This window comes from Capricornis sumatraensis, chromosome 7, assembly GCF_032405125.1.
Source record: "Capricornis sumatraensis isolate serow.1 chromosome 7, serow.2, whole genome shotgun sequence".
NCBI classification, from domain to species: domain Eukaryota; kingdom Metazoa; phylum Chordata; class Mammalia; order Artiodactyla; family Bovidae; genus Capricornis; species Capricornis sumatraensis.
Window position 1 is genome coordinate 60,635,963 of NC_091075.1, and position 14,552 is coordinate 60,650,514.

At 35.3% G+C, this 14,552-nt stretch overlaps 1 protein-coding gene across 1 annotated transcript in view; it reads right to left on the minus strand.

Moving 5' to 3' along the window:
• TMEM156 (transmembrane protein 156) overlaps positions 1-12,924 on the minus strand; it is a 36,458-nt gene extending 23,534 nt beyond the window's left edge. Inside the window, exon 1 of the mRNA XM_068975792.1 lies at positions 12,837-12,924. Coding sequence (XP_068831893.1) covers positions 12,837-12,924 — 88 coding nt within the window. The remainder of the gene's footprint in view (positions 1-12,836) is intronic.
• Between the last annotated feature and the right edge of the window lie 1,628 nt (positions 12,925-14,552).

Below are 14,552 nucleotides of genomic sequence, written 5' to 3' on the forward strand. Positions count from 1 at the left end.
CTTGAATCTCCAAAGATGAAATTTAATAGATGACATCATAATTTTTATATTTTGTCTACAGACAAGTATCAGATGTAGAATTAATGGCCTAATAGAAAGAAGACTGATTTTAAAGCAAAAGACAAAGACTCTAGTGCTATATCTGTTATTAACTGAGGCGCTTGAACAATTCACTTCATCTCCACAAGTCTCATTTTCTCATTAGCAAAATAGAGATAATAACCAGATCCTGCAAATCTTGTGGGGTTATAGTAGCATCAAATGATACAATATATATGAAAACAAGTATATATTATTAAAATACAAGCCCATATCCCAAAGTAAAAATTAAAAATTTATCCTTTATTTATGATGGATTAAGATTTAATCCACACAAGTAATTAAAGCTCACCATGTGAAAATTGGGAATCCCTATGTAGCAGTAATGATGAACTAAGGAATAGGTAACCTCTCTTTCAGATACTCTCAGTTTGACAGCTATTTACTAGGATGAGAAAATATTGATAATTGACATGTTCAATTCCATCTTTATGTGTCTTTTTTACCATTTTTCATAATCATAATCACATTTAAAATTTTTTCTAAATAATATGGAGCACAATGAAAGAATTGCTTCATTTTTAAGAGTGATTTCTCCTAGTCATACATCCTGATTCAAACTTAAAAGAAAATGAAACTATTGATTGATATTAAGGTACATTTTTTACTTGTGGAATTTGTACTTTGATCATAATCTTATAATTGTTTCATTACTGATGATTATATTTTGATGATTTAATAAATTAAAGGCTCATTTTCTAGCCCCCTGTGTTTGAAATTGTTTCTGTAATATTTCACAGGTAATTTCCAGCTATAAACACATTTCATACTTGAGCTGCTATAAAAGTTTGGGGAGGCATAGATTGTATTTTACTTAAATATACAGTTTTGTTATGTTTCAATATATTTCTAAACAAAGCTGTAATTGAATTAATAACAATTTTTAAAAATTGTCTTCAATAACTGTTCCAGTAAGATGATAGGAATTCCCTATCTGATGCAAATCTGTAGTTTATGGCTTTTCTGTATTACTAAAACACATGAAAAACATATTTCTTGCCCTCTCTCCATTTTCCTCACTGATGCTTTTCATCTTATGAAATTTTCAACTTCTTGAACTTGATATTCTTATATTATAACCTAGAAGGGAGATAGAGAAATTTTTGCTGTCAGTATTGCAGTCTTCTTATCCAATAAATGACAACCTGGGCTTTCTATAAAGGATGGTATATCCTTTATAGTTGGCTATGAGGTCATTTTATGATGGGTTCCTAATCTTAGTTTTAAATAATTCAATTAGGAAAGAAATAAATATAGGACACATCCTTTCCTAGTATAATTTTAAGAAATAAATGAATTCTACTCAATCATATTTTGTTATTGTGGGTCATAATTTCATCTTCATGAGCAAGGATTTATGAATTTAACTACCGCTATTAATATTGCTGAGAGTCAGACATCTAAATTCTCACTTCCAGGGATAGAAAAATGCATACCAGAATTACTCTAGTACTAAGACTGTAATCTCTCAAGGTAATGATATAGAATACTAAGTAGAATTAGGAAAATAAGTTACAGTATAGGACAAAGGCCAAGTCAATTATTTTTTCTTTTTAAAGAAAAGCAACAAAAACATGAACTATCTTTATTTTCTTTTTGAACTTTTATTATAAATATTTATCATATATAACTATATATTAAAATAAAATATATTGCTCCAGTTAAAGAATAATAAAAATAAACGATCACCCATGTATCTATTACACAGATTAAGAAGCAGAATATTAGCAACATCTCTGAAGTACCCTATCCCACCCCTACACACTCCTTCTTTTCCAGAGTTTAAACACCATCATGAAAATGTGTTTATCACTCCTTTGCTTCATCTTAGAGTCTTTCCAAAATGTATATATTCCTAAATAACATTGTTTCATTAGCAAATTATATACATATATAGGGATTGCCGCTGCTGCTAAGTCACTTCAGTGCTTCAGTCCTGTCTGACTCTGTGCGACCCCCATAGACGGCAGCCCACCAGGCTCCCTCCTCCCTGGGATTCTCCAGGCAAGAACACTGGAGTGGGTTGCCACTTCCTTCTCCAAAGCATGAAAGTGAAAAGTGAAAGTGAAGTCGCTCAGTCGTGTCTGACTCTTAGTGACCCCATGGACTGCAGCCCACCAGGCTCCTCCATCCATGGGATTTTCCAGGCAAGAGTACTGGAGTGGAGTGCCATTGCCTCCTCCATATATAGGGACTATACTGTAGGTATTCATCTATGACTCGCTTTTTTTGCTTAATGTGTTTTAGTAGCGTTGCTGCATATTGCTGTACTAATTATTTGTGGTATCTTTGAAAGAATATACTACAATTTATGTATATATTCTTCTGACTGAGCATTTGGGGTGTTTCTATTTTTGCTGTTCTGGATAATATTGCTTTGACCCATAACTCTCATGTGTTGTTGGTAGATAACACATCTTCCAATCACTTTGGAAGATATTTTTATATTCTTTAAGTTAACCATACACTTAGCACATGACCCAATAATTCTAGGAATCTACAAGAGAGAAATAAAAACATATGTCCACACAAACACCTGTATAGGAAGCTTCATGGCACTTGTGAAATTTATAATGGCCAAGAACTGGAAACAACCCAAACGACCAACAACTAGTGAATATATAAATAATTCCTGACAAATCCACATAATGAAATACTATGCAGCAACAAAAAGGAAGAATGTACTGATACAAACAACAACATGGAAGAATCTCAAATGCTTTATGCCAAGGGAAAGCAGCCAGATACAATTCACTACATACTAATGTGATTCCATTTTATATGAAAATTCTAGAAAATGGAAAACAGTATTGTTAGTGGGAGAAGGGTTCTTTTACAAAGGAGAATGAGGGACATCTTAGAGATGCTGGTAAGGTTTATATCTTGATTGTGGTGGTAGTTACACTGCTGTAAAAATTTGTCAAACCTCAACTTTACACTTAAAAGTGGCACATTTTATCATATGTAAATTATATCTCAATTAAGTTTATTTTTAAATAACACTACTATGAATATTCATGAACATATCTCCTAGTACGCAGTTACAGAAGTTTCTCTAGCATACATACTGAATGAATTGCCAGGTATTCAATATGCTCATCTTTAATTTCACTAGAAAATGTCAAATCATTATACAAAGAAGTTGTACCAATTTATCTTCCCACCTGCAGTGTAGAAAGGTTCTCATTGACACATATCTTAGCCAAAGCTTTTCAAGTTTTGACAATTTGTTGAATGTTAAGTGGAATCTTATCATGGTTTAAAAGTTCCTACTTTTTCTGTTTCTCTAATAGATTGTTTTTCATTTTCTTATTAATGTTTAGGAGTTTTTAAACTTTTTGAAATTTTAAGAAGTTATTTGCATTTTTATCAAGATATCGTCTCATCATTTGTACCTTGTTTTTTCATTTTCTTTATGATCTTTTAGTTAAAGGAAGCTCTTAATTTGAGTGTTTTTAAAACACTTTAAATTTATCATTTTCTTTACAAATTGTGCTTTGCATCTTGTTTAAGAAATCTTTCTCTTTAAAAAAGATTTTCATTCACATTTTCGTCTAAAAGCTTTGAAGTTCTGCTTTTTATGTGTAAACTCTTAATCTATCTGGAATTAAGACAGTACAAAGTAAGAAACCAAGTTAATTTTTTCCACATGTGATAATCAATTGTACTAGCAATTATTAAGTAGTCTATCTTTTCCCCACTATCTGTAATGACATCTCTATAATCTATCAAATATCCATGTATGTATGTATGACTGTGTTTCCGGGTTTCAAATTTTTTCTTCTCTTGGCAAAGACATCTGATGGACTTAATTACTTTTGCTTTATAAAGCTTTTATGTGTGCTTAGTCCCTTCAGTTGTGTCCAATTCTTTGCGACCCCATGGACCCACCAGGCTCCTCTGTCCATGGGGATTCTCCAGGCAAGAATGCTGGGAGTGGGTTGCCATTCCCTTCTCCAGGGGATCTTCCTGACCCAGGGATGGAATCCAGGTCTCCCACATTGCAGGTGGATTCTTTACCGTCTGAGCCACCAGGGAATTCTTTATAACTCATAGGAAAAATCCACTAACCTTGTTCATTTTCTTTGGGAATGTCTTAGTGATTCTTGATCCTTTGTTCTTTCCAATAAATTTTAGAATCAGCTTATTAAGTTTGGTGAAAAACCCAGTTGTGATTCTGACTTGAATCTCAAAATCAACTGGAGAAGAAAGATATGACATTGAGTTACTCCTATCACTCTTTCTTCCTTTCTTACTCTCTACTTTTATAGGTCTTCTTTGATATCTTCTAATAAAATTTCCAAATTTTCACCATCAAGGTCCCATACATCTTTTGCTAGATTTCCTCCTAGGTACCTTAATTTTTGTTGCTATTGCCAACAGTATTTTTTAAGAAATATGTTTTCTGTTTGTTAGCGGTAGATGGGTGTACAATTGACTCTTGAATATAAATTTTTTATTTCTTATCACTTTGTAAACTTCCTTATTAATTTTAATTTTTCCTATAAATCTTTTGAGTTTTCTATATAGATATGCTTCATGCTTGCGCTCAGTTGCTAAGTTGTGTCTGTCTCTTTGTGACCCCATTGACTAGCCCTCCAGGCTTCTCTGTCTATGGGATTCTCCAGGCAAGAATACGGGAGTGGGTTGCCATTTCCTTCTCCAAGGGATCTTCCTGACCCAGGGATTGAACCTTGTCTCCTGCATTGGTAGGTGGATTTTTTACCACTGAGCCACTAGGGAAGACCATAAATATGTTAATTTACTGCAAATAATTGCAACTTTATTTCTTGCTTTTCACTCCTTACACATTTTATTTCTTTTGGTTGTCTTACTGCACTGACTAGGACCTCCAGTAACACGATGAATAGAAGTGTTGAGAGTGGACATCCTTGTTTGCTCCTGATCTTAAGAAGAATGCTTATGATATTCATTACTGAGACTGATATATAATCATTTTTAGATATCCCATTTCACTTTAAGAAGGTTCTTTTCTATTTCTAGTTTGCCGAGTTTTTAATTATAAAGACTGTTGAATATATTAATTGAGTGCTCTTTCAACAAGTATTGAGATGATTATATAGGCTTTCTTCTCTAATCAGTTAATATAGTGAATTACATTATTAGATTTTCTAATGCTAACTCAATCTTGCATTCCAGGAATAAATCTAATTTGATCATTTTTATACATTGCTGCAATCAGATTCTTAATGTTTTGTTTAAAGGTTTTTAATCTATGTTTATAAATGAGATTGGCTCTAAAATTGCCTTTTTTGTACTGTCTTTGTTAGGTTTGAATACTAAGATACACTAGCCTTAAAAAATAAATTGGAGGGGCTTCTGCCAATGCAGAAGACACAGGTTCAATCCCTGATTCAGGATGATCCCACATGCCTTGGAGCAACTAAGCCAGTGCACCACACTGTTAAGCCTGTGCTCTGGAGCCAGGGAGCCGCAACTACCAAACCCACATGCTGTAACTGGAGAAGCCTGAGTGCCCTAGAGCTCATGCTCTGCAATGAGAAAGCAGCCTCAATGAGAAGCCTGCGCACCACAACTAGAGAGTAGCCCCTGCTTGCCACAACTAGAAAGTCCAAGCAACAAAAGACCCAGCCCAGACAATAAACAAACAAACTGGAGAGCTCCCCTGGTGGCTCAGTGGCAAAGAATCCACCTACCAATGCAGGAGACATGGGTTCCATTCCTTGTCCAGGAGGATCCCACGTGCCACGGAGCAACTAAGCCCATGTGCTGCAACTACTGAACCTGTGCTCTAGAGCCTGGGAGTGCCAGCTACTGAAGCCCACCTCCGCTAGAGCCTGTGCTCCACGACAAGAGACGCCACCACAATGATAAGCCCGCACACTGCAACTAGAGAGGAGCCCCTACTCGCTGCAGCTAGAGAAAGCCCGCATGCAGCAACAATGTCCCAGCAACAATGTTCTGGATTATATGGATAGGCATAATGTAATCATACATGTGATTCAGATGCGAGAAAAACTCAACAGGCCATCACTGGCTTTGAAGGTGGGAAGAAGCCACAAGCGAAGGAAAGCAGGCAGCTTCTAGGAGGTAGAAAAGACAAGAAATCAATAAAAATTTTAAAATTTTTTAATAAATTAGAAAAGGTTTCCCTTTTTATATTTTTTGAAATGGTTTTTAACAAATTACATTTATCTATTCAATTTATTTCTTGGAAGTTTGGCAGAACTTACATATAAAAACATCTGAACCAAGTGATTTTTCAGGGAAAATCAAACCATTCGTCAATTTTCTTAATTATTCTACAATTCTTGGATTTTCCATTTCTTCCCAAGTGAGTTCTGATAAGTTATATTTTTCTAGAAATGTGTCTTTATGTTTTAAATTTATTGACTTACAGCTATTCATAATAATCTCATTATAGTTTTAATTTCTATGTCTCTTTTTCATTCCTAAGTTAGTTATTGTGCCTTCTCTTTTTTGATTATTCAGTTTTAGCAGGCAGAATAATGGCCTCCCTAAGATATCCACATCCTTATTCCCAGACCCTGTGAGTATATTACATGACATGGCAAAGAAGAATTGAGTCGAAAAATGGAATTCAAGTTGCTAATGAACTGTTCTTAAAATACAGAAATTGGAACTTCCCTCGTGGTCCAGTGGTTAAGAATGGTGGTCCCTTCTTCTACTGCAGGGGCCACTGGTTCGATCCCTGGTCAGGGAACGAAGATTCCACATGCCACATGGTGTGGTTAAAAAATAAATAAATAAATAAAATAAAATAGAGAAATTATCCTGAATTATATGGGTAGGCATAATGTAATCACACATGTGGTTCAGATGCAAGAAAAACTCAACCGGCTATCACTGGCTTTGAAGGTGGGAAGAAGCCACAAGTGAAGGAAAGCAGGCAGCTTCTAGGAGGTAGAAAAGACAAGAAAATAAAGGTATTCTTTCCTAGAGCCTCTGAGAAGAATGTAGCCCTACTAACACTTTTCTTTTAGCCCAGTGAGACCTCTGCTGGATTTCTACTTAGAGAACTCTAGATAATATATTTGTGCTGTTTGATGCTACTGTTTGTGGTCATTTGTACAGAACCCATAAGAAACTGAAACATCAAGCATTCCAGAGGTGTTTCCGTTCAATTAGACTTTCTAAAGAACCAAATTTGACTTTATTGATCCTTTCTTTCATATCATATCAGGTCAATTTCATTGACTTTTGCTTTTGTCTTTATTATTTCCTGCCTTCTACTTACCTTGGGTTTATCTCACTTTTCTTCTATCAAAGAATTTAAAACTATAAACTTTCTTCTAAATACCTGCCATTTTTATCATATCCCGCACTACGGAATTCTCCATTGGGGGAACAATAGCAGAAAAATGATTCAAGGTAAAGAGATGCATGTCTTTTAAGTAAAAGACTCTGTGAAAAAAATTTCAGAGGCTACGCAGCCTAAAAGTTCAAGGTTTGTGGTGAAATTTTAGGTTTCAAAAATGTAAGATGAAGGGGTCCTCTGATGGTGGTTAGGACTCTGTGCTTCCACTGCAGGTGGTTCAGTTTTTATCCCTGGTCAGGGAACTAAGATCCCATAAGCTGTGTGAAAGTCGCTCAGACTCTTTGCAACCCCATGGACTGTACAGTCCCTGGAATTCTCCAGGCCAGAATACTGGAGTGGGTAGCCTTTCCCTTTTCCAAGGGATCTTCCCAACCCAGGGATCGAACCCAAGTCTCCTGCATTGCAGGCAGATTCTTTACCACTGTGTAGTGTGGCCCCCCCAAAAAAGTAAGATGAGGATAATAATGCCTGGCCTACCTAAATCAAGAGATGGTTGTGAGGGCCTGATGAGAAATGCTTCCTTTCAGAAAGCATTTTAATTTTCTTTATAATATTTTTTATTTCCTTTATGACTCAGAAATTTCACTTAGTCACAAATACTCATTGAATGCCTTTTAATGTGGCAGATACAAGATATTCAGAGAGAACATTTATCTACAAAGGCAAATGAATGAGACAAGTAGTTAGAAAGCTTCCCAAGCAAGGGTTGTTGGTATTGTAACCTAGCCTATGAGAGAATAAGGCCAGTTCTGCCCAAGTAGTGAAAAGCATTATTAATATTTTTTTTGCCATTATGTACGTCTAAGGTATACATATATGAATCCGTGTCCATTAGTAGCTATTTAAAAACTATAATGATTCAGAAAATTCAGCAAGAAATAAAATCTTACAACAAAGTAAATTTATCTATCTAGATTTATTCTTTCTTCCCAAAGATTTTCAAAGCAGTCTGTCTTGAGAACAATACTTCACCATTAATGAGTTGAAGTATTTAATAAGCTAAAATAATTATTATATGTAAAAGTATTTGGTATATAATACCTGTATGCTGTGCTGTGCTAAGTCGCTTCAGTAGAGTCTGACTCTTTGTGATGCCATGGACTGTAGCCTGCCAGGCTCCTCTGTCCATGGGATTCTCCTGGCAAGAGTACTGGAGTGGGTTGCGATTCCCTCCTCCAAGGATAGTATAAAAACTAAGATCATGGCATTTGGTCCCATCACTTCATGGGAGGTAGATGGGAAAACAACGGAAACAGTGTCAGACTTTATTTTGGGGGGCTCCAAAATCACTGCAGGTGGTGATTGCAGCCATGAAATTAAAAGACACTTACTCCTTGGAAGAAAAGTTATGACCAACCTAGACAGCATGTTGAAAAGCAGAGACATTACTTTGCCAAAAAAGGTCCGTCTAGTCAAGGCTATGGTTTTTCCAGTGGTCATGTATGGATGTGAGAGTTGGACTGTGAAGAAAGCTGACGCCAAAGAATTGGTGCTTTTGAACTGTGGTGTTGGAGAAGCCTCTTGAGAGTCCCTTGGACTGCAAGGAGATACAACCAATCCATTCTAAAGGAGATCATTCCTGAGTGTTCATTGGAAGGAATGATGCTAAAGCTGAAACTCCAATACTTTGGCCACCTCAAGTGAAGAGTTGACTCATTGGAAAGGACTCTGATGCTAGGAGGGATTGAAGGCAGGAGGAGAAGGGGACGACAGAGGATGAGATGGCTGGATGGCATCACTGACTCTACAGACAGGGGTTTGAGTGGACTCCAGGAGTTGGTGATGGACAGGGAGGCCTGGCATGCTGCGATTCATGGAGTCACAAAGAGTCGGACACAACTGAGCAACTGAACTGAACTGAACTGAACTGATGTATGCATAAATATGTACTTTTTAACCTTTTTATAAATGGTCATGATTATATTCCAAACTTGATTGGAAACCAATAAGAAAATAAGGACATATATTTTAAGGACTAGGATAATAATTTTCCAAAATAATTACAGTTATCCTTGATTACACTGGTCTTTATAAGAAAGACATAAGTAATATGAATATATGCTCATATACTTCAGGGTTTATCCTGTCCTTTATAGGTATTTAAAGTTCTTTTATCCTTTGCTTTCTTCAATTTCACTGCTCACTATACTGCCATTTCCATCAGAAAATATGAAATGGAAGGAAAATGAAAGCTGATAAACATAGTATATGTGAGTTTGATGCCTAAAAGTAAGAGAAGAAGTCAAAACAACAAATAAAATTAGGTTTGTGGTGTTTTCATCTGTGCTATTCCTGGTCCTCTTCACCACAGTCTGGAATATACTCACATAACTCTATAATTTCTGGCCTTGAGAGTTTCTGAGATATCAGTATGAATACATTTTATTTGAAAATCAGTAACAATTCCTTCTTTTAGAAAGTGCTTCTAACATAGCTAAGGAGAAATATTAATTGATCATTAGAACTCTGACAGTTGTTTTGTTTTGTGAATAAAAATGAAGAAATGCCCTCCCCCAGAGAGGACTGGAAGCAACTTTTATGTTCCCATTGTGTCTTTTATATTGCTATTTTCATTATTACAGTATTGTATTTAATTATTTATCAGTCAGTCCTCCCCTTGACTGAAAATTTTTTGAAGGAAGAATTACCTTTCATTTTTGTAGCCTTGGGTTCCTAGTACTGTTAGACACTATTCATAAGTGAAAGAACAAATAAATAAAAGATCACTGAGATTTATATGAGTTAACCAGAGCTCTGTTTCTCTTAAAGACTGTAAATCCACCCAAAGTGGGTTAATAAAATGTCTCTTGTTTGGAACAACCCAGTTTTCTCAACTTCAAGAAGCTCTGAATAAAAATATATCCACACCCTTTTGTATCTTTGTTATCTAACGCAATATAAGAGTATGAAACCATTATATTAACTACTATGTCTTAGTGTAAGATGTGTTTCCAATAAACTGAAAGCTAGAATATGCTCTCTTGCCAGTGAATACCAATGCGGAGTTATTACAAGTCCCAAATACCATTAAAGAAGTTCCCCTTCCAAAGAAGTTAGACTAAATAGCTTATACTATGTAATTATAATAATTGAGTATTCTGAGTAATGATTATTCAGAGACTCAGATACATTCTTGATGAAAAATGATCAAACAGTGTGCTCTATTTTTAACTTAGGTCTTCAGAGAGCTTATTATTTTGAAATAAAATCTATTAAACCTTGTGAATACATTATTCCTCATTAAGATTCCTTTTGAATTCATTTGACATGCTAAAGACAGTGTATCAGTAAATAATTTATAAGTAAAAATCATTTTATAATATTTATCTTAGATATTAAAGTGAATAAAACATAAGAATGAAAAAGAGACACAAGTAACTGATAGGGAGAGTAAGACTACAGGAGAAACTCTCAAGGTTAATTTTAGTACTTCTAGAGGCACCCCACTCCAGTACTCTTGCCTGGAAAATCCCATGGACAGAGGAGCCTGGTGGGCTGCCGTCTATGGGGTCGCACAGAGCTGGATACGACTGAAGCGACTTAGCAGCAGCAGCAGCAGAACACTCTTATCTTACCATCTAAATATTCTTACTAAATAGCTTATTTTGCAAGATACTTTGGTTAACAAGTCAACTCATTTCATAAGGAGCTATTGTGGTGGTTAAAAATTGCCACCAAAAAAAAGACAAAATACTTATGCATCCTTAGTTTAATCAATATAGAACTGTATAAAATGAGTCTATATAAATTTGCTCCTGGTGATCCATAAACCATTATAAAATATAAAGCATTATTATTATACTATCATATGTGTAAAACATTTTGCCTAATCAACTTTTCACTTATGTGCAAAATTCCTGCTACCACAAAACAATATCAGGACAAAATGGTGGTTTTCAAATAGTTTTGTTTGTTGGCCCCAAGGAGAGTTCTTTCAAAACAAAATTCTCAAATAAATCCATCACTCCAAAAAGAGTTGGAGAAAAGTTCGGCATTGCTCTTGGACCAGGGAAAGAGACATGGCTATTTTAAGTTTTAGGAGGCAGTAAATGTAGCATTGAAAGCTACTGTAAACAATTAGGAAACTGAGAGTATAAAGTTGTTATCAATGATGGTAGATTATTTGTCAAGATATCTGCCCCCAAAAGAATAATTTTTAACATGCTCTTTTAACATGTTACTTGTCACAAAATGCTAACCAGTCATTACCAAATAGATCAATTAAAATATATGCTATGATGGCTTAATCTAAGCAACATAATGCCAGAAAACCAAGAGAAATTTGAAAAATTTAATTATTCACAAAATGTACATTCATAGTGTTTATTAAGCAAAGAAATTATCTGCTACTTCACATCATGTATATGCAACATTAAATAACCCTTGCAATATGTCACTAAATGTAATTAACAGTGTATTCATCAAGTCACTTAGTATATGTATATACAACAATAATCATTATAAAAAGTCATCAAATACAAGGTTTTCTCTGATTTTAATCAATTCATATGATAACTTTTTAATGACAGAATACAGCATTTTCTTTTTAATTTTTCTTCTTATAAAAAGTTGCTGCTGCTGCTGCTGCTGCTGCTAAGTCGCTTCAGTCGTGTCCAACTCTGTGCAACCCCAGAGACGGCAGCCCACCAGGCTCCCCCATCCCTGGGATTCTCCAGGCAAGAACACTGGAGTGGGTTGCCATTTCCTTCTCCATATAAAATGCTAGGGAGCATAATTACCATTCAATAATCATGCTAATATATTTTCAAATCTTACTGACATATAAAAGTAGTTTAAATTTACATCTATTTCTTTTCCTACTCTAGGTTTCAGCAATATTACAATTTTCTGAAATATAAACAGAGATAATTTTACCCCATTATTCTCTAATTACAAATATATACAGGTATACAGCCACTTAAATTTTTACCCATCTTATTTTAGCTATATTTTGAAAAAAATCTTTATACTTTTTTTAAGAAAAGTAACAGTAAGCGATTTGTGTGAAATAGTTGTAATGGAAAGGAATGCAAGCATTTTTAACATAGTAAATGTTACTTTATTTATAAAGTAATTCCAGGATGTAAAAGCATATTTAAAACTGTTTTGAAGGAAACTTTCAAAGAGCAAAATCATATGGTGAAATTGTTGTAAATTCAATGTTTGAAACCGAGACTACAGATTTTAAGTATTTCTTTTCATTTTTTTCACTTCATTATTGCATGCTACAGTACCTAAGTACTGTAAGTAAGGTTACTGTACCATGTAAAAGTCAACTAAAATTACAATCTCATTTTATTAGCTTTCCAGACATAGAACATCAGCACTCACAGCTCATAGCCAAAAATAAGGCCTTTCCATTGAATGATATAATTTTTAAAAATTAATAAAGAAAAGGTAAATAGTAATTACTCACCTTTTGGTGCCTTGAAATATTCTGGCAAAATTAAAATAAACGTGATCACTATGGCCAAAAGTAATTTAAGGAGGGCTGTTTTTGTCATGTCTCTTCACATGGTACATGTGTTCCCATCAAGCATACTGATGGCATGTTTCTTCCTGGTTTACGTTTCATCTCTGCGGCACTTTAAGTTTATGCAGTTTACCTCATGCTCACTTCCTCTTGGGTAAGACTTTGTAAAAAGGAGACCTAGAACTGAGACTTCTTCATTTTGAGTCACTTTCCACGAAGAAGACTGTTTTGTAACAAGCACTTTCAAACTGTCTTCCAAATAAGAAAGAGTGAAGCAACAACATCAGGAAGTAAAGGGGTTTGTCCTCATCTAAATCTGAAGCTATTTTCCTATGCTTACCAATCTGTGTGAGTAAATATAAACCCACAATATACTCATCAAAAATGAAATGATGAATGTCTATTATGTCCAGTTGTAAAAACATCATTCATTCATTTACTTATTAAGTGATTATTGAATCCCTTATTTATTTATTTATTTGCCAGGCCACAAGCTTGCAGGATCTTAGTTTCCTGCCCCTTGGCAGTGAAAGTATGGAGTTCTAACCACTGAACTGCCAGGGAATTCCCTATTGACCCCTTTTTAAGTGCTAGGCACTATCCTGTATTCTGGTGTTCCAAAAAAAAATATGTCTAGAAAATAGTAAATAGTACAAAATATAAGGATAAACTAAAGACCTGTAAAATTCTGGTTTTACTTTTCTACACTGTATGTGTGTGCGTGCTCAGCCATGTCCAACTCTTTGAGACTCCATGGACTGTAGCCTGCCAGGCTCCTTGTCCATGGAATTTTCCAAACAAGAGTACTGGAATGGGTTGCCATTTCCTTTTCCAGGTAATCTTCCCAACCCAGATATCAAACCCGCATCTCTCGCAGCTCCTGCATTGGAAGGTGGAGTCTTTACCACTGCACCACCAAAAGCAGTAAAATGGGACTCATTAAACCTAAAGCCACGTGATTACTGTTACACAACCCACATGCTCAGTTCCCATTTTTTTAAAAAAAAAGGTCTTTCATTATGACAATCCAAGTGAAACAAAATGCATTGTCTTAGAACATTAATAAAGAGTGAGCAAAAATCGGTGAATAAAGAATAGGTACAAACAAGTACTTTTATTCCCATGTTCTTGTTTTCTGACTTTAAAAAAGAAAAGTGGCACCAGATATCACCAATCTTTTCTCCTGCTCACTTCATCATGTACTCTCACCACCCATCCATTTCCATTTATCCTATTTCTTGTTCTTACCCACCCAGCCCTAGGCTTTATGGAACAACAGGTGAGCTGGGGATAGGAACCAGGAAACAAAGGTTGTCCTGTGAATATATATTATGAATATGAATTAACTGTTTTTCTTCTGACTGGGTGCAACAAGTTGATGGTCAAATTGGAATCATGGATTAAGGGACTTTAGGACTTGAGTCTAAGAACAGTCAAAACTGGAGTATGACTTCAAATATAAGACTTATCTTATGAACAGTAGTAAGGACCATTCAAAGGAAGAGAGGAATTGATGAGAGTTATGGCCTGCACCAGCTAATGGACTGAGACACACCAGATTACAGGTCACGCAGTGTCTCCAGCAGAGATGCTGGCAGGGATGGGTGGGAAACCCTGTGCAAGTTCTCACAGGTGCCACTAAGTGCTCAATGGAGCCTC